At 34.6% G+C, this 20,696-nt stretch overlaps 1 protein-coding gene across 2 annotated transcripts in view; it reads right to left on the bottom strand.

Annotated features, from left to right (window-relative positions):
- AFG2A (AFG2 AAA ATPase homolog A) overlaps window positions 1-20,696 on the bottom strand; it is a 326,044-nt gene that overhangs the window by 229,605 nt on the left and 75,743 nt on the right. For both annotated transcript variants that reach the window (XM_055317094.1, XM_055317095.1), the window contains exons 12-13: window positions 7,562-7,615; window positions 5,946-6,025 (exon numbers count right to left, since the gene is read on the bottom strand). In XM_055317094.1, coding sequence (XP_055173069.1) covers window positions 5,946-6,025; window positions 7,562-7,615 — 134 coding nt within the window. The remainder of the gene's footprint in view (window positions 1-5,945; window positions 6,026-7,561; window positions 7,616-20,696) is intronic.

Genomic DNA, 20,696 nt, shown 5'->3' with positions numbered 1-20,696 from the left:
TTTCTTAATGCAAATAAAACACAAGCAAATGTTAATTTCAAAGACAAGACAGCTACGAGACCTATGTGTCCTACAACAACAAAAAATAATTTCCAATTTCTAATAAACGCTGCAACAGACCTCTCCAAGGAAAGTCATAGCTTTAATCTGTGGTATAGTATTCAGCCACAATGCACAGACAACACAAAGCAAAAAAAGTATTCATAAACTCCGCTATACTTTATGGAACTATTATAATGCAAAATGTGTAACACTTTGCTCTTTTCCTCAGCATTTGTTTAATAGTAAGAGTTTACAAGTGTGAAAACTATGTTATATGTGAGGCAATTAAGTATAAATTAGGAAAATCTGCATATCAGGAACAAGGCATTTAATTTAGTAAATTGAAATACAGATTTACAAACCAGTGGTTAAAAGTATTTAAAAGTGGTTACTGTTAGAGTTTCTTAAACATAAAAAATATTCTCTAAATATTTAGATACATGAGAATTTTTACCACAACATAAACACACTTTTTCTGACTCAAATCCTGATAGTCTAAGAGGCAGCATGAGTACAGTTCAAAGAGCAGTGAATCAGAAGATATGAATTCTAGTCTTGTCCAGGCCACAAAAGACTTATGTGCCCCTTCTCTTAATATCTAGGGGCTTCTGTTCTTCTGAAGACTAAAAGTTAAACTAGATGACTTCTAAGAACTTTTTCAACCATAAAATTTTATGATTTTATGAAAATTTTAAAACCACCATAAATATCACATTAGAAAAATGTATAAGCCTCCTTGAAAGTGTCATTTAGAGAAATGATGTCCACAAAAATTTCTTCTACAGTGCTTCTTAGTGTCATGAATTCACTGAATTTACCAGAAGTCTGGATTTGCTGTAAAAGAGGCTATTCCATTTCCTGATCATTATTTTAAAATTCAGAGCTCTTTGCAGAATGCTGCTAAGCCTGAAACCTTCAATTTCAAAGAAAGCTGGTTCTTATTTTCTCCCCCAACCACTCCAAGTACTAATTCTTGACGATTAAGTGCAGTAACAAAGTAGTTAATATCACAGATTCCCAACACCTCAAGAAGCTATCATTTAGTCAGCTTTTAACTGGGCACTTAATCTTTTTCATTTTTCTATATATTTAATCATCATTTTACATTCTAGTCATAAAACAATATTCCAAACATTTTTTATATTTAATAGCACTGCGTTTATAAATCAAAAGAGATCTTCCTTCTCCCAAGGAACACTACTACATTTCTTCTATTCCTTTTTTTAAAGATTTTATTTATTTGAGAAAGAGAATAGAGTGAGCACGCATGTGCACAGGTGAGGTGGGGGGAGGGACAGAGAGAGATAATCTCAAGCAGATTCTACATTGAGTGCAGAGTCAGACACAGGGCTCAAAACCATGACCCACGAGATGATAACCTGAGCTGAAACCAAAAAATCAGACACTCAACTGACTGTGACGCCCAGGCAACCCACTTTCTTCTATTTCTAAGATACAAACATTTTTCATATTTAAAATTTTTTAAATCAAGATGTCTCTTGGAGTTGATGACTTTTCAGCACCATAATCACAGTTTAAGGCTACGTTTTTCATCAGTAATGGTACATATAATAATGACGTGTCTTAAAACTAAAGGCATCTTAGACTGACGAAATGCCATGTTGCCTCTCATCTGTAGAATACTTTTTCTAATTTCCCAAATGTTTCTGTTTCATCCACTAGAACGTGAACTCTGTTGGGACAGAATTTATTTCAATGTCTATTACTGTATTTCTATTTACATGGAAATTATTATTAGTAGAATATATATGCAGAAATTATAATAAATACTAAAGTTTTGTAAGCAGTTACTACTAAAATGCCAGACACTGTGTCAAGCATTTTACAAGTATTTAATTCTAACAACCTAAAATTTGTTACTACTATCATCTCCAATTTACAAATGAAGAAACAAAGGTATGTCCTAGGTCCTGTTCACTGTTTTATCTTCAACATAAAGCCTGTTGCAAAATAAGCATTCAATAAATATTTACTGAACAAGTGAGTAAATGAATGCCTGCAAAGGCATGTCACAACAGCTCACTTAGAGTCATTACTAAAGTAAGTCACAGAGAAAATGCACAATAAATTACAAACTTGAAAGGTTAGTTAACCACTCACTTATATGTGGAATCCTAGAATCTGGTATGGTTCAAGTCAAAAAGTGGCTCACAGTATCTGTTCTGGAGTCAAAATACCTAAATTCAAATCCCAGCTCTGCTTTTAATGTACATGACCTTAAGCTAAGATATTGATGCATCTATATATCTAAGCTTTCTCATCAGTAAAATGGAGATGAAAATAGGACCCACACTTTCTGAGGTTGCTGTGATAATTACAAGTTAAAAAAAAAAGACCATAACATAGTGAATGAGGTCCAAACAAAGGGAGTCACATTATTTGGAAGTTAATTAAACAAATAAAATGAGCCTCTTTAGCTCCAGAGACATGTTCCTAGTTTTGAACCTCTTCTAATCCTGCTTGAGGTTTGGCATTACCAGGCCATCAACGTCAGGAAAAGAGGATGATTTAGAATCCTGTGACTAACTAAAATGTCCTAGACCAAGTAAGTTCTTCTAGTCCTCTCCAAGTTGGTCAGTGGCCATTTCCTCCATCAGAGGAGACTAGGTTAAGAGAATATACGATATGACTCTATATGTCTCCACTTCTGAGGAGAAGACTGCTGCTTAAGACAAGGCTGACTGATGATGTATGGCCCAGCTTGCTCTCTCCTCCCCACTATGACTTCAAAAGGGTAAATATTTAAGCTATTTGGGAGGTGAGGCAGAGTACTGGAGTCAACTGTCAATTGTATAATATCCTACCTTGCATTAATGCAGGGTCCTTTCTCTGAGTTTTTTCTTTACCTGTATGTAAAGCACTTAAAACAGTTACTAGTACATAACAAGCACTAAATGAATATTACCTAACATCATTATTAGCCCAGGATAGTTCAAATCTCTTCCTTACCTCAGTGCTTTACTCTCTGATATAATATCTATTTTTCAAAGAGCTCTACTACTTTAACAGTATTTTCAGTTTTCCCAAATCTTATGGAGATATTTTAAAACACTTCATAAAGGAAATCTTATAACATTTTCTCCAACTCATAATATGAATTCAGAACACCCAGAATTTAAATGGCATTCAGAAAAAAAGAAGTAAACATCAGGCTTAATTATTTTTCAAATCCCCAAGAAATTTAAATGGGACAGGAAGGAGGAGAAAATAATGGTTGTAATTAGATACTTTTATAAGCATGAACAATCTTTCATTCCAAAAGCACAACTATTTCTAAAGCTAAGCACAAAATTCATCAATGCTCTATTTATAATGTGCTTGCTGGCTGCAAACTTCAGTTTCATGGCTACTCTGACTAACTTTAAATAGTCAAATAACTGATTTAACATAAGGGTAATAGGGACTATAGTATACCATAATTTTCTGCTCAATTTTTTAAACATCTTAAGTTTAGAAATTAAAATCTTGATAAGAAGAAACAATCTTTTTATGCCATTTTATGTCATTTTTGAACTAGTCATATGGGTTTGACCTGAATGTTATCATAGAAAACATAAAAACATGGAACAAATGAAAGCAATAGCTATTCCATAGCCCAGCATTATGAAGAAATGCTTCCTAGTTTATGGAATTCTTAATTTTTCTATGTTTTCTATTTCTTTGCAACGCATAAAATTGGTTTAGTATCTTGAAAATATTATACTTTTGGTATCTATCAATAGCTGGTTTTTCAATTTCTAGGAATAGTCCAAATAGCTGAAGAACAAAAATATACACGTGGAGGTTTTATATGTTTAGTTTTGAGGTGCCAGTATTCTAATTAGATAAAACAATCACTTTCTAGGCCATGTTGGCCCATTACACAAAAACACACACACACGCAAAAAAAAAAAAAAAAAAAAAAAAGAGAGAGAGAGAGAAAGGAGTATCAATGTTTGAGATTCTTATGTCTATGAAAAAAAATCTACATAAGACTTAGTACATCTAAGTACATCTTAGTACATCTACTTTTGGTACAACCAGAAGTCCCTACTTCGGACCATTAGCATTATGTTTGTTATCTTCCCTCCTTCCTTCCTTCCTCCCTCCCTCCCTTCCCTCCTTCCTTCCTGAGTAGCCTCCATGTACAGCAGGAGCTTGAACTCACAATCCTGAGATCAAAACTTGAGCTGAGAACAAAAGCTGGACACTTTAGTGAGCCACTGAGAAGCCCCTCATTGTTTTCTGAATTATCAACGATTTTGACCAAAACATTTTCTATACAAAGGAAACACCATGGAATTTATTTGACCTTGGTCTGAATAAGCCACTGAGGAAGGGAGGTATGCAATCCACAATATGATGAAAATTATTAGGGGAAACGATATCTGGAGGCTGCAAAACATTAGCAGCTCTAATATATTTGCAAACTTCTACTGAGCCAAATCGCTTGCAAAAACAGAATAGTCCTATCAAGTGCCTTGTCTGGTTTTTCACACCATTTTATTTCAAAAGCATTTTATGAGAACTCTGCTACATATTCTACCTCCCATCTGGTTCATATTTAACAATGTATCCCACCCTGTTCCTTTTTAGGCTCCAAAAATGTCTCTGATGTTATGTAACTGTGGCAGGTCACACTACTTTCAGCAAACTTCTCTGGCTTTTCTTCTCTTGTAGTTAAGGTGAACTTGGGCTCTTTGTAGCCTTTTGTGGCACCTACCTTGGAAGTAATAAGAGCATCCAAATGCTTCAACTCATAAAATAAAAAGACTAGTAGGTATTTACAGGATATCGAATGGGTAGAGTGAAAAGCAGGACAGACTACTTCCTGGTAATAGTTTCCTAATGACAGTTTATATTTTCATCTGATGAGAGCTATACACCAGGAAGGAAGACAGCACCAATGCCTCTTATAGATTTTAATACTGGGGTCTCTAAGGTGCCTTGTACCATCACTGTAATTATCATCAGCAAAACTTTTATAATCAATATACACAACAAGAAGGTATGCACAAAGCACACAAATTAACATTCTCTACATAAAGTACTTGAGTGTATAATCCTCAAAAGGACCTCTAAACATTTATGGTTTTTTTGTTTTGTTTTGTTTTGTTTTGTTTTTATTTAGGATAAACACACAGAGAGAGAGAGAGGCAGAGACACAGGAGGAGGGAGAAGCAGGCTCCATGCTGGGAGCCTGACGTGGGACTTGATCCCGGGACTCCAGGATCCACCCTGGGCCAAAGGCAGGCGCTAAACTGCTGAGCCACCCAGGGATCCCAACATTTGTAGAAGAAAAAAAATCATACTTGTAAATAGTTCTGATACACACACACAAATGTATGCATACATATACATACACACATATATTTACATCTGTATACCTATATACACATCTGTTTAAAATTATATAAATAATAATCTTTACTGTTTAAGATTCAGGAACAAAACTATTAATACTAATTTTTATTCTACTATAACTGTATTTTAGGAAACAATCTAATCCAGAGAATACTAAAATCTATAAAAATAGCACCTTTTATTATATAATTGGTTTTACTGTATTGGATAATTATTCTTAATGGAATTTTGTTTACAGTTTTTATCATACATATATAACAACCCAAAGTATGATAGTGCCAGGGGTCTCTGTAAGTAATAAGCTATAGAAATTAATTCAAATGCCCCAAATGGATATCACTGTTTAAAATATATATATATAAAAGTATTATAAAGTGATAACATGAAATAGTTGAGTACAAGAGAAAAAAACTACATGAATTAAAAAATGTTTTTATTTAGGCCAAATGTATTAATAAATAAAATGTGTGTAAGAAATGCTATTTACTTTATAATATAACTGTAGATATTTAATAGCAGTTCTTTTAAATATTTCTTACCTCCCCCTTTCAATTGCTAAGGCATCAAGTTCATCAAAGAAAATAATAGAAGGGGACACCGCTCTTGCTTTTCGGAAGATCTGGTGAAAAGAATTCCACATTAGCTAAAGATCAGCAAACCTCAGAAAATTCTGCAGTTGGCTTTAGTTTGGAACTATGTGAAAAACTAAATCTATTATGTGCAAGTCAACTAGCTCAATCATGACATTAGGCAGGTAACTTTACTTCTCTAAATTTCAATTTCCACATCTAGAAAATGGAGATAATGATAGATTTTTGCCTCAGAAGATTATTTTAAGAACTGAGTAAAAAAAAGAATGCAAAGCATTTAGCACAGTGCCTGGAATAGTAAGAGCTCAGTAAATGACAGCTATTATTAACGATCATAAACACGTTTTAAAGAAAAACCATAAGCATGTAAAATCAGTTATAGCTGAGCATATAAAATACCCATAAACCCAAAAGCCACTGCTCATTTCTCTGAAGATCTTGAGGGAAAGTAATAGCTGATGTAAAGCCAGGACAAGAAAAATGACCAAACTCTGAAAGCACATAGACTGATTAGACCAGAATTCAGACTATCAATACGGACTGGCGTGGTAGCCATAGGGAAAGAAAAAGTCAGCACAGGCAGAAAGAAATTCAAATGTGTGTTATCTGTAATGTAGGCCCCCATTTTCTTGTCACAAGGATAATGACATAAAAATAAAAAACAGTTACTAGAACATTAATATTAATAAACATTGTCTTTTTCTTATTTTAATCAATGGTGTTGTTGTTTCCTACACTTATCTACAATTACCATTGCCTACATTTTAAAGAAAAAAAAATAGGTCAAAAAGTAACTTAGGATTTTTTTCTTAGATGAAAAACTGAGTATTCCAATCTCTAATACTCTTGGGTTGGCACCCAGGTATTCACAATTGGAGACCATTCATTCCATTGCTGTTTGCGTGTTCTTGTCCTTGCTTAGCTTCTCTAAGAATACAGGGTGTTTGTGTGAGACAAGCCAAACTCTGCTTAAGAAAGCCAAGACTTGTGGTCAAATTGCTGTAGTTACCCAACTCCAAATGCCCTGATTTTGCATGAATTTATCAGTTGTGCAGCTCCCACAATATGAATGAGTGGCCTATTAATTAGGTGCTGGCTTTAAATCTTAAAAGAGGGGGATGCATTGTCTAAATAACCAGGCAAAGGTAAAATAATTTATAAAAGGAGGGTAGAGTAAAACTTTCATATACTAAGCTAATTTGATTTAAAGAACTACAGAATTTAAAGGGTTTAAATTTCATTCTGAGATCAAGCATTCCTTGTAAGTACAAGTGTTTTGTTTTTTGTTTGTTTGTTTTACTGAAATGGTGGCATGTTAAATCTTTATTTGGTGAAACTAAAGGCCTGTAGTATGAAGATGTTTAAAGTCAAAAACAAAGTACTGTGGATGTTCAAAGTTACATTTTTAAATAATAAAATAATATTTGCCTGAAGAAAAAACATACCACTAGAATTTGATTTGGAAATTTCAGAATCTGTAACCCAAAACAAAATGGAAACCATACAGAAGGACCGAAGGGTAGTTCCTCTATGCAGAGTCCCACTTCAAGGCATAATTATCTTACCTCTCTAACTGCTCTTTCAGATTCACCAACATATTTATTCATTAATTCGGGCCCCTGCACGAAAAGAAAACAACTGTTCAATGTCTTTATAAATGCAATGATAGGTATGTCTATGAAAGAGAAAATGAATCCACAAAAGAAGAAAAAGAGGGGAAAAAATAAAAATCTGCTCTTAATTAAACTGGCTCCTTTAGAAAACTTATTTTCATTGGGTGTTATTTATGCCTCAAATACTAAAGCCATTCTATATACCAAAAACTACACATCCATGCAAAGGAAAGGCTGTAACAACATAATTTAACTTCTTCTTCATCTACCTATTGATGCATATTTTTACTACATATCAGGCATGGAGCTAGGCAATGAAGATAGAACAGTCTAATTTGGAAGACTAATAAAGAGATACCATCCATGTTTTCCCAGGTCTAATCAGTGGCCAGTTCTGAGTAGGTTTACATGTCATTTTGTCTCCCAGTCCACTAGATCAATATCCCCATCTGACAAGAAACAAGAACTCAGAGCCATTCATTTTATGACTCCCTGATAATACCGGAAAATGGAATGGAAATCAGGTAATCCGTGGTACCTGATCCACCTGATCCTTGAGTGTTTCCTTTATAAATGCCACTCTGGAGCTCTCTGCTCTCACTTGACTTGGATATGTAGATACTGACAGAATGAATCTGCAGGGCCAAATATGCTCTTCTCAGTTAATTTAAATTAGTACAGTGAGGAAAAAGTTCCCACAGTTGAGAAAGATATTCGGCATTATAGAACAAACTCTATACCAGTATCTGAAGGGAATAGTTACAGTACTCAGGGCAATAGGGTTTTTTGGTTTTATTTATTTTTTATTTTAGGGAGCAGGGCAGAGACAGAGGGATATGGAGAGGAAGAATCTTAAGCAGGCTCCATATCCAGTGCATGAGCCCAACGCTGGGCTCAATCTCCAGTGCATGAGCCCAATGCTGGGCTCAATCTCACAACCCTGAGATCATGATTGCAGCTGAAATCTAGGGCCAGATGTTTAACTGAATGAACTACACAGGCACCTCATTTTGTTTTTAAATATCCCATGACTTTTGTAATGTGATGACTATGTATCATGAGAAAGTAGATAGGTAAGCAATAAAAAAAGAAAGCCTACTGTTTTTCATATAATATATACTTTATATATTAAAGAAAAAAATATTAACATTCTAAAATGTTAAATGTTAAAAACAAACAAAAAAAGTATATCTTTGAATCAGCAGTGATATGCAGTGTATAACTTGAAGACCAGCCACTTTTTTTTTTAAGATTTTATTTATTTATTCATGAGAGAGAGAGACAGAGAGAGGCAGAGACACAGGCAGAGGGAGAAGCAGGCTCCATGCAGGGAGCCTGATGTGGGACTCGATCCTGGGACTCCAGGACCACGCCATGGGTGAAGGCAGGCTCTAAACCGCTGAGCCCACCCAGGGATCCCTAGACCAGCCACTTTTATAGGGATTTTCCTGTTGATGGCTAGTTAGTAAAAACTGATAGAATTATATTACTAGAAGTATAGAGATTTCATCCTGGACGCAAGAAGGGAAAAGAGATTTTCTATCAACTGTATGAGGTGCTGAGTGGCAGATTATCAGAAAGGAGATTCAGACCAGAGGCTGAACGGACACTTTGGAGGTGAAAAGGATCATTGTCATTGTCACAGTGTGATGCTCTGCCTGAGGGTTAACAGTGTTGGTAGTCCTGAGATTTTGTTCTAAAGGAGTTACCTCCTCTGGCTGGAGGGGGGTTGAAAGGAACACAGATGGAGAAGTGGAAATCAGCATAGGGGTAGTGGTGGCAGCCACCTAACATGAGGTATTAGAGATTAATAGGGGTAAGGAGAACTTCCCCAATGGAAGGGTGGCTCAACACGAGGTGTCACAGTTTGAGTGGAGTGAGGGCATTCCTGCAAGGTTTGGACAAGGGAATGATATGGAGAGTTCCCATAGAAGGGAGCAGAACAGCATGGAGTACTAACGCTAAGCAGACTGAGAAAAATGTCCATGTGAGAAGGCAGCCCAGTACAATATAATATAGAATACTGCAGCTCCAGTGGGGTAAGACAGGTGTCTTTATGGAAAGGTAGGGAGTGGGCAGGTGCACAGCATGAAAGATCATGGAGGGGCAGAACAGAATAAGGAAAGTAGTGAGGCAACAGAGTGTCACTTTTCTGGAGTAAGAAAAGTACACATGGGGAAGAGCAGCCCAGCAGAGTTTGCTAAAGTCAGTGGGATGAGGAGGGTGCAGTAAGAGGTGGGGAATGATGAGAAAGGAAGATGCTGGTATTACCCTGACAGATGAGCATATTTGTTCTGGAAGAAAAGGAGCAGAGATAGTAAAGGGGAATTATATGTAGGAAGACTGATCAAATAAATAATTAAGGATAATAGTAGTCAGGTTTCTCACTATTAGAGGAGTTATAAATACATAAAGAAAATGAGAATGAATTCTGCTGTATTGAGTTGAAATTAGAATTATCAGTATAAATTCAAGATTTTCAATATATTTAGGTATAAAAATGTGTGTGAAATATGTACGTGTGTGTGTGTGTCTATTCCTGAGCTCTGTTCCCTGGGAGAACCTGAGAACAGCTCTACTCCAGTAACAATAAGCACACCTAGCACCCAGAGCTTGATTCTTAAATTCTAAAAACTTGGCTTCCAAATTCTCCACTAAAAGGCAACAGGGCCTCTTAAGAAATGGTAGATTCAAGGCTTGGGACAGGCAACATACAAAATGAGTCTGGAAATCTTGCTGCATAGATAGTAAGAAAGTGCTCAGAGAGATGGAAACCTGCCAAAAGCACACAAGAGCAAGGTTGAAAGAATGCCAAGCTGATACAACTAAGGCATCAATACAGATGTTAGCAAATGAATGATGATGCATTGAATAGCACAGGAATTCCCAAGTCCATGAAGATATAAATGAATATAAATAAACAAGACATTTGTTAAGGAACAGGATATTTATACAGTAACTACCCACAAAGCAATATTAACTTCATGGAGTAAATTTACAATGGAGAAGCCTAGTAGATACCATCACAATCAAAGTTAACATTATTAGCAATGGGACAATTTAAAATCAAGTGTCACCTGAAAGGAGGCAGTGAGAAGAACAAAGCATTACTTCTATGAGAAAATCTGATTCTAATCATGAGTAAATATTAGAAAAAAACAAATTGAGAGATATTTTACACAATAACTGACCTATAATGTTCAAAAGTAAAGGAAAGAGTGAGGAACTGTTCCCAATTGAAGAAGACCTAAGAGACATGACCAATACAGCACATGATTATGGACAGTATAGGGACAAGTGACAAAAATTAAACAATAATAATTACGTTCTTTTCTAATTTGTGATTATGTGACAGGATGTGTTTTCATAGGTATGAAAGTTTTCAGGGTGATAGAGCAATACAGTGGTAACTTATTCTCAAATGCATTAAGGAAAAAAAACTATTTGTGACCACTCTTGCAAACTTTCTATAAAGTTTGGAAGTTCAAAAAAAAGAAAAAAAAAACACAAACACCTTGATCCACAGACGAAAACATTAGAGTGGGACAGGTAAAAAAGATTTGATACACAAATACATATGCCTGAAGGAAAGGAGACAATCTTTAATACCATCTTTATATATTACCTCCACAATGGGTGCTTCAAAAATCTTGAAATATGATAGTATGGTAACAAATGAGTACATTAGAACACATAGAGAACAGGGTGGACATGGAGGATAAGAATAAGAAAAGAATAGGAAGAGAACCGCAACGTTCAGGCTGACAAAATCCAGCTGCTCCAAGGTTACTACCATTAGTTACGTTCACTTAGGATGAGTTATTTGATAGCATCAACACAAATCCTTAAGTAATGAGACAATTTCATCTTTCTTTTTTATTAATCTAAGATGATGTATTAAATTTTATATAACATTTAACAAAGTTAATTATGTTTCCCTAACAAAGTCTCATCATTTATGTGTTTTCCTCTTTTCTTTATAAAAAATCTTTTCAAAATTATTTCAGAGTAACAGATTACACATAACCTAATATTAGTATTTATGGCTAATTAGGGGGCAGATGTATTAAAAACATAATTACGACATATTATAGAACGTCACCTAACATTTAAAGTACTTCTATATCACTAAAATCTATCAACAACCAGCGAACACCTAAATCATTGATAAGCAAACATGTCTTTAAGAAAACTTGCTTGTGACAGTGCTTTGATGACTATATTTTATAATTAGTATATCAACTCTTTAGTCATTAGTACCTAAAGTGTCTCCAAACAATCAGGTTTACACAATGAAATTGTTTTTAAGCTCATTTCTCCAAAAATGCTAGAGACTTCATGACTCTAATCTCATCACCAATGATTTAATTATCTTAATTTCTTAAATAATGCAACCCCAAATAGATTTAACTTCAATGAAGACAAAGGATGAAACAAACATTAGTTATACTGAAGCAGTATGTTCTCACTTTTTAAAAGATTTTGGAGAAATAGCAATGACTTAATACCAAACCAATTTTACAAGCTTGTTTGTATGACACACGTTAGACTACATAATAAGAAAACAAATTTACACTTCCGGCCATCAGTGAGATAAATAAACTTGAAGGCATTTCCCCGAGTACTATGGAATCAAGAAGACAAAATATAGAGAGCCAAACAGTAAATATTTTAGGCTCTATGGGACACATACATCTTGTGTCACTTAATTTTCTTTTTTCTTTTTTTCTCATTAAAAATGTAAAATTCATAGTTAACTAACAGGCTAGATTAAAACAAGCTGCAGGCTGGATTTGGCCCAAAGGCTGTGTAATTTGCTGACCCCTGATCTAGATCAATCTCTCACAGTTTGAAATAGTCCATTTCTGTCAACAAGATAAAAAATCATCAAAAATGTTAATATGATTGGTGAGTACAAAGCTTATACATTAAAAGTATTAAGAAAACTGATAAAAAAAAAGGAAAACTGATCAAAACATTAAGGAAAAAGATTAATGATACTTAAAAAGCCATTTAGAAATATCTCGTTATGTTTAAGGTGTTCATGCTCAATGACAGCAACTTCTAGGTATATATACCATAGAGAAACTCCTGTACATACAACAAAGGAGATATATACAAGAATATCACAGAAGCACTGTTTACAACCAAAAACAAATCCTAAACCTGGAACTCATTAATATAAAAATGGGTGAAATAGTTAGAAATATAAAATTCCAATTATAAAATAAGCCATGGAGATAAAAAGTACAGCACACGGAATATAGTTAATATTGTAATAACAATATATGGTGACAGATGGTGACCATACTGTGGTGAGCACTAATATATAAGAACTGTTGAAACAATGTTGTACACTTGAAACTAGTATAACATTGTATGCCAATTATACTTCAATTAAAAAAACAGATAAGTAAATTGCAATGTCCTCATAAAATGGAGTATTAAACTATTAAAGTAAATGAATGGCCACACTAAGAAGACAGTTTGGAAGCAGGGAAACCAGCAAGAAAGCTGTTGTTATGCAGTCAAAATGCACTGCCTTATATATTTATAACCAAGAGTAAGAGTTTTAATGTTTTGCCAAATTTTTAAAGATTATAGAACAGTTGTAATTTTTCCCATTTATCATTTTTGTATAGCTTCACCGTGCATGATCATTTTTAGTCCTGCACTACAGTGCAAAACAATGTCTCCCAGTTCATGATATATAAAGCCAAATAAATAAAGCAGGTGCTATTTATCTGCAATATGATAAATCACACTTTTACCCATAGGAGACTACGGCAGTTAAGAAAATGAACAATAAAACAAGAATCAGGGACCACTCAATAAAACAAACTTTAGATAATTAGGAAAATGGTTTTTTGTTGGAGAGAAGGTCAGAGGGGGTAGAGGAAAAGGTGAGAAATTTTTATGTAGGATGTTATTCCATTTAGGGTAACTAATTAGGCAAGTGTGGCCTGATAATAATCAGAAAGAAAAATGCTGGTGTCACTATTGTTTCTAAGGTAATTATTATCATGCCAACCCTGTATTATTGTTATTATTCTTACAGCAACTCTCCATAAAAGTCAAGAACATGACATCAGAGAGTAATATAGTGAAGACATATCTTTATATTTAGGCAATATACACAATGCATATACACTGCTTTCTAATTATCTGGTTTAACTGAAGGAAAGTAACTAGAGAATCTGGAGAAACAATTATTTTCCACAGATGATCTAAAAAAGATGACTTGAACCTCAGTGTTGAAAAGTACAAAATTATGATCATTTTGTGATCTCTGAGAATACAATATCAATATTTTGCTACTAACAGAAAGATTAATGTTTTAAATATCTAATATACAGGCAAATAGACTTGGAATTTTGTTGAAATGTGAAAATATGGCATATAACCTCAACCAGTAAAGGTCTTTCCTCTACTACACAGAGGTAGGCTACAGGAAACCTGTAAATAAGAAACAAGGTGGTTGCTTTTCTTCAAAAAACAAAAAGAAAAAAAAAAAAAAACAACAATAGATTGACACTCTAACTTAAGAATTTTGCACTATAAAGAAAATATGGGTTGAAATAATTTAAGTATTACTAACAGGTCATAGCAGTAATAAAAAAGACTTCTGTAGGGCCCCTAGAGAATATACGATGTTGCAGAAAACAACATGAGGATGAATCTTTTTTTTTTTTTTAAGATTTTATTTATTTATTCATGAGCAACAGAAAGAGGGAGACAGAGTCAGAGGGAGAAACAGCCTCCCTGAGAAGCAGGGAGGCCAATGCGGGACTTGATCCCAGGAACCTGGGGTCATGACCTGAGCCAAAGACATATGTTTAACCTACTGAGCCATTCAGGCACCCCATGCTGATGATTCTAACCTAGATGACTGGCCTACAAAATGCAACCCAGTAGCTACACTGATATGTTACAAGGGTTCAGAATTCTATAGAAAGTCAAGGCAACACCATAACCAAGCAAGGTCTATTTTGAGGTTAAAGTACAAATGGCCAAAAATCACTGTTGCAAGATTAAATTCAGTTTCAAAGATACTACATTTTATTTTAACAGAAAACTTAAGAAGGAGTCATAAGCTATCATGTATACTTTCTTGCTCCATTTGAGGCCAAACATATATCCAGTTCTTAAAAACAGAAGGAGGTAGCAACTAGTGTCAACTAATTTCATGAAATCTTGCTAAAGGTTTCATATGTATTATCCACCACTGCTTACAACTCAGTTCTCTGAAATGGATACTCTTATTATCATAACTTTATTGGAAAAGTAACATGAAATGAAAAAAGTTTAATTAATTTGCACAAAGTCACACAACTTAATAAATGGTAGAACTGGCATACAATTCTCTTAACCATTACATCTGACAATTAGGAGAAATGCCCTTAAAGTTTAGCAATCAATAGGAACAAAGGATAAGCAACAGATTAGACTATAAGCATTATGTTAACTACTCAGAATGTCGTTAGTGGAAGGGCTTTAGAGGTCATTTAAACTAACTTATTTCACTTAAATCTTGAGGAAAACAAAACACAAAGAAGTTGAACAAAATGCCGAAAGCCCTAGCAAGGTTAAATGGCAGAAAATGATAAAAATGTAGAATTTTGGTTCCCAGACTACTACTCTTTCTAGAAACTATGTCTTCTATTTTCTCCAAGCTCTTCTGAAAAAAAAAAAAAAATTAAAAAGGAAGTGTGCCCTTAAGATTTCACAGGGTAGCAGCAATTCAAATTCAAAAGTATTTGTGGGAGGGGATCCCTGGGTGGCTCAGCGGGTGTTGTGCCTGCCTTGGGCCCTGTGGGCCCAGGGCGTGATCCTAGAGGGGAGGGGGGGAGGATCGGGGATGGAGTCCTGCATCAGGCTCCTTGCAAGGAGCCTGCTTCTCCCTCTGCCTGTGTCTCTGCCGTTCTGTCTCTCTCTGTGTCTCTCATGAATACATAAAATCTTAAAAAAAAAAAAAAAAAGGTATTTGTGGGAGCAGAACAAGTGACAAGCACAGTGTAATTCTCAATAGATAGCTGCTAACATGAGTTAATAAGAAAATAAGAATTTAATTGATATTCATTATAAACAAGAAGCCATTTACATCAAAATATAATAAGGGTTAGGTAAGAATAATATGGGCTATGAGTGCCACATCTGCTCATAAGTTTAACTCTTTAAAAAAGTAATACATAAATCCATAGAATAGATAAGGTTGATGGGACTAGATAAGGTTATTTTTTTCCAATTTTACTTACCAAGTAAGTAACTGTGGTATGTTAGTCCTGCCACATTTTACCTGTCCAGATAATGTGCTTCACTTCACAAGAAAAACTACAAAAAATAAATTAAGTACCATAGCTAGGCTTATTTTGGAGTAATACTATTTTTCATGTTTCCATGATTAAGATTTCAAGTGTTCAAGTTGACAAAATAACATAAATATATGTAAAGATATTTGTCCAGTTGTACTATTAATCCACTGAGAACTAAATCTGACTTATCTTTTACTGTTTCATGATTTTATACTCTATCAGTCACAAACTCAAATATAATATTTATGCCTCATGCAAAATTGTAAGGCAATTTTGCCCCTTTAATCAGTACTGGGTTTCTTCCAGTCTTCCCAAGGGCTTTTTAAATGTGTCTGACACCTACCTGTTGCTTTTGGCTATTACAATTCAAACCAGGTTTTTATAAGTTCTAAAATGTCTAGGGAAGGCAAGTTAACCTAAGTGTTAACTATGGTTAAATGTTATGGAATATACTCATAAAAACCTAAACTCACATGAGATAGAATTACATATATGTAATGTGAGTAAAGGATCTAGAAAATTAATAAGAAGTACATCATCAGCACATACAAAGGCCAATTCGGGAAAGTATTTCAAAAGGTCTGAAAACAGACATTAAGTATTAGGCAAGAAATGCCTTGGGCAAGTAAAAATCTTAAGAAGTGAGAGGGAATAGCAGAGAAGGAACAGAATTTAAGCTGTACCTCTCAAAAAAATACAACACAAATATTCCCCACAATTTATTTACTCAGGAAACAAAAATGACACACTTTAGAATTTGTACAGCAACACCATGATAAATATAATCCAGTGAGCTGTGGGAATGTAGACATGCCCACAGAAATTCCTTACATTATCGCCGACCACTCTAGTCACTCTCCAACTCCTTTACTAATACACAGAACTGCAAACGCTGGGTTTCAACTTCCATGCTTTCATCACTAGAAATGACCATTCTCATGAGCTCCAAACTCATACTTAAAATGGTCTTTTGGATATATCTGCCATGTTATTCCAGGATTTCAAATTCCACATGTCTAAATCCCACTCTGGCATCTGCTCTCCCACCTCTAATCTGCTTCTCTTCCTCATGTGCTAACTCTTCCAAGAGTTAGGGCATTTCCATCTATCAGTCACTGAAAGTGAAAATTTTAATCACCTTTGACTTCTTTCTTTCTCATTTCTCACATACAATTAATCATCAAGATTCTATATATTACCAACTTCATTATATCACTGGTTTAGTCAAATGTCTCTCTCACTAAATATGAGTTGACAGGCAGCAAGGAGCCCAGCAAATGCATTTGTTTTCATCAAATGCATTTTTGTTTAGCATGTACAGAAACAGAGAACATAGAACACACAGAAGGAACATTAGAAATAATCTGAGTTACACAACTGTTGCAACCGTAAAACATTTCAAATAGTTTTTAAAGCATTATAGACATGAAAATGTAATATTTTGACTTCAATTAAATTTTATTCAAAAGAGATTTAAAAGAAGGAGAAAATGACTAATCTCTCAGCCAGAATCCATGAATAAAAAATTAAATCAACCCAACAATAAAATTTTCTATTAAGTAAACTTCTTCAAAGTCTGAAAGTATTCTTCTCTTTTTAAATCTAAGTCTTCTAAGATTCCAAATGCTAAAAGTTTTGTTATTATAGTTCATATTATTGTCATTTTTTGCTTCTAGCCAAATATTATATAATATTTCCATGTCAAGGGATCTTTTGTATATAGCAGTTTTATTGACTGATACATGCCCAACTCAAAAAAAAATTTATTAACATGCAGTTTTAACATACGATGTTACAACTTTAACATGTCAGCTCATATAGTGTATAAATAATGCTAAATTTAAGTAAAATGAATCTAACTTCTACATAATTTTGTGATACTGATAATGGTACATCATTCTATTTGTCCTAATAATCAATTACTATTAGTTACTCCCTAAAAGCCATTCAGTGATAAAACTAAGTATATATATATAATAATGATGCTAATAGCTGCCAATTTAAGCATATGAGGCACATAAGACAACACTAGTTAGAGAAGTCAAGGGAATTATTAAAGTTAAAAAAAAAAAAAGGCCTTAAAGGAAATGAAATAGAAATTCAAAAGGTTTCAGAATCTAGATGAGCCCAAATGGCAATAAACCTATATAGAAGGAGAATAATGAGTTAGGGTCCACAAAGGCATGAATCTGGCCATAGTTCCTGGTGAGACTCTAAATTAGAAGCTGTATCCAAGGTGAAAGAAAAAATAACCAAAACACTAAAAGAAAGTATTCTTTATAATGTTGGGGTCTAGGGCCAGAACCAACACACTCCTTTATAGGCTTCAACTGAGAACTGCAGTGAAATAGGCAAGCTCAGGGAAGCCCCAAACCCAGATTCCCCAGCCAATTTCCTCTCGGGGCTTTCTTTTCCCAGGAACTTTCCACGAACAAAGGGATGATGAATAGGAACAAAGGTCTCCCCCAAAGCTGTCACCCAAAGAATTGACAATCTCCCCCATGTCTTTTCTCCTTCCATACATTTCACTCTTTCTACTCAGTGAAGTACAGAGTTATGAGCCAGGTTTTTTAACTTCAGTTACATTCATTAAAGGTCTGTACTATGTCTGGATCTGTGATACTGATCTTGAAACTCTTTTTTATTTAGCTAATAGACCTTTTCTGGTAAAGTTTAAGATTGACACAAGAATTAAGACTGAGTTCCTACATACACCACCCCTAAACCCCCATGGATGCTTAGTTTCCCCTGTTATTAACATCATATATTAATATAGTACCTTTATTATAATCAACTAATAATAATGTATCAATATTGATTCAAAGCCCACAGTTTATTCAGATTTCCTTTTTTTTTTTTTAAGATTTATTTATTCATGAGAGAGAGAGACATAGGCAGAGGGAGAAGTATTCCATGCAGGGAGCCTGATGTGGGACTCGATCCTGGGTCTCCAGAATCACGCCTTGGGCTGAAGGCGGCGCTAATCCGCTGGGCCACCAGGGCTGCCCCAAAGAATTCCTTAGTTTTTATCTAAGTCCTTTTTCCCCAGGATTTCACCCAAAAAACCATCATAACATTATATTTAGTTGTTATGTCTTTTTGGGCTCCTCTTTGCTGTGAGTTTCTCAGACTTCCCTTGTTTCTAATGGCCTTGACGGTTTCAGGAGTACTGGCCAGATATTTTATAAAATGTCTTACAATCTGGTTTTGCCTGATGTTTATCTCATGGTCAGACACAGATTATGAATCTTTGGGAAGAAGAGCCCAGAAATCAAGTGTCATTCTTGCCACATCATATAACGGTACACACTATCAATGTGACTAGTCACTGAAGATTTTTTTCTTTTAAAGATTTTTTTTATTTATTCATGAGAGACACATAGAGAGAGGGAGAGACATAGGCAGAGGGAGAAGCAGGCTCCATTCAAGGATCCCAATGTGAGACTCGATCCCGGGACTTTGGGATCACACCCTAAGCCGACGACAGATGCTCAACCACTGAACCACTCAAGCATCCCTAATCACTGAAGATGTTAACCTTCATCACTTGGCTAAAGTAGTATTTGCCAGATTTCTCTACTTTCAAGTAGCTCTTCCCCATTCCCTTTCCATATTGAACTCTTTGACAGGAAGTCATAAGTATACACAGTCTGCACTTAAAGAATTGAGTAGTTATGCCTTCCAGAACTTTTTCACTTACTTCTTAATATATCAATCATCTCAAAGAACCTATACAGATTAAAACAAAAACAACAACAACAAAAACTGAGACCAAGAGAACTTATTTAAGGCTACAGAGCTTAAAAAGTACAAGGATTAGTAATCAAACCAAAGCTATCTGAATCCTGGCTTACTACTTTTTTCATTGTAACCCAATTTCAAGACCACAAATTATATAGTAATAGGTAAATTTCAAGCTCTACCTTATTCAACCACTAGTCTCCTTCCATATACTTCTCTTTTATTTATTAGGTTCCTGTTTCTTTGGCAGTGATCATTCTTATTAATTTAACTAACTTATACTCCAAAGCTATGTTATTTTTCTCAGTTTTTCTTAGTCCTACAGGAACAAAAAAATTTTTTTAACTGTACCAGAAATATCTTTCCACTTTCTCTGAACCTACCCTATAGAAACTGCCTGAACTACCTTTACCAGTGTCATGGTGTAATTAGTGGGGGGCAGGGGGGAGGACTGGGCACTAAACTTTAAAGGCAGGGGCAGGGAAGAGAAGACTGCATAATGCAGTGGTTCAGAGTTTAGACTCTGCCATCAGAAAGTTCTGAGATCAAATTTCAGTTTCATCACTACAACTATGGCCTTAGAAAAGTCATTTCACCTTCCTAAACATTATTATTCTTATTTGCAATCCTGGAAACTAATCTGAAAGCATTCAGTATATAAAAGAAATGTATCTATGTAGTTTTCCACACAGCATCTGCAAAATGGGAAATCTATGATTTATAGACTAGCCTACAAGATTTAAAAACAAAAGCTTAAAGATAAACTTGCAACTTAACAAATTCAGGTTATTTTGTACCTTTGATAATAGTAGGGGATCTAGTTAAATAAAGAATAGTAAGTACTTTGAATTGTGCATGCTTTGAATAAAATACGTTTCTGTTTATTCTATTTATTCCTGATACTTCCTTTCTGATACAAGTATCAGAAGAAAACTTCCTCCCCCAAAAGTCAAGTATATACTAAGCTCATTATATTCTTGTACTCACCAATAGCAGCTAATAAAAGACTTGCTCAAAATCCGTCAGATGCCTGA

Source organism: Nyctereutes procyonoides, unplaced genomic scaffold, assembly GCF_905146905.1.
Source record: "Nyctereutes procyonoides isolate TBG_1078 unplaced genomic scaffold, NYPRO_anot_genome, whole genome shotgun sequence".
In the NCBI taxonomy this organism is placed as follows: Eukaryota; Metazoa; Chordata; class Mammalia; order Carnivora; family Canidae; genus Nyctereutes; species Nyctereutes procyonoides.
Note: the sequence above shows the minus strand (reverse complement) of the source record. Positions and strands in the feature narration are given on the sequence as shown.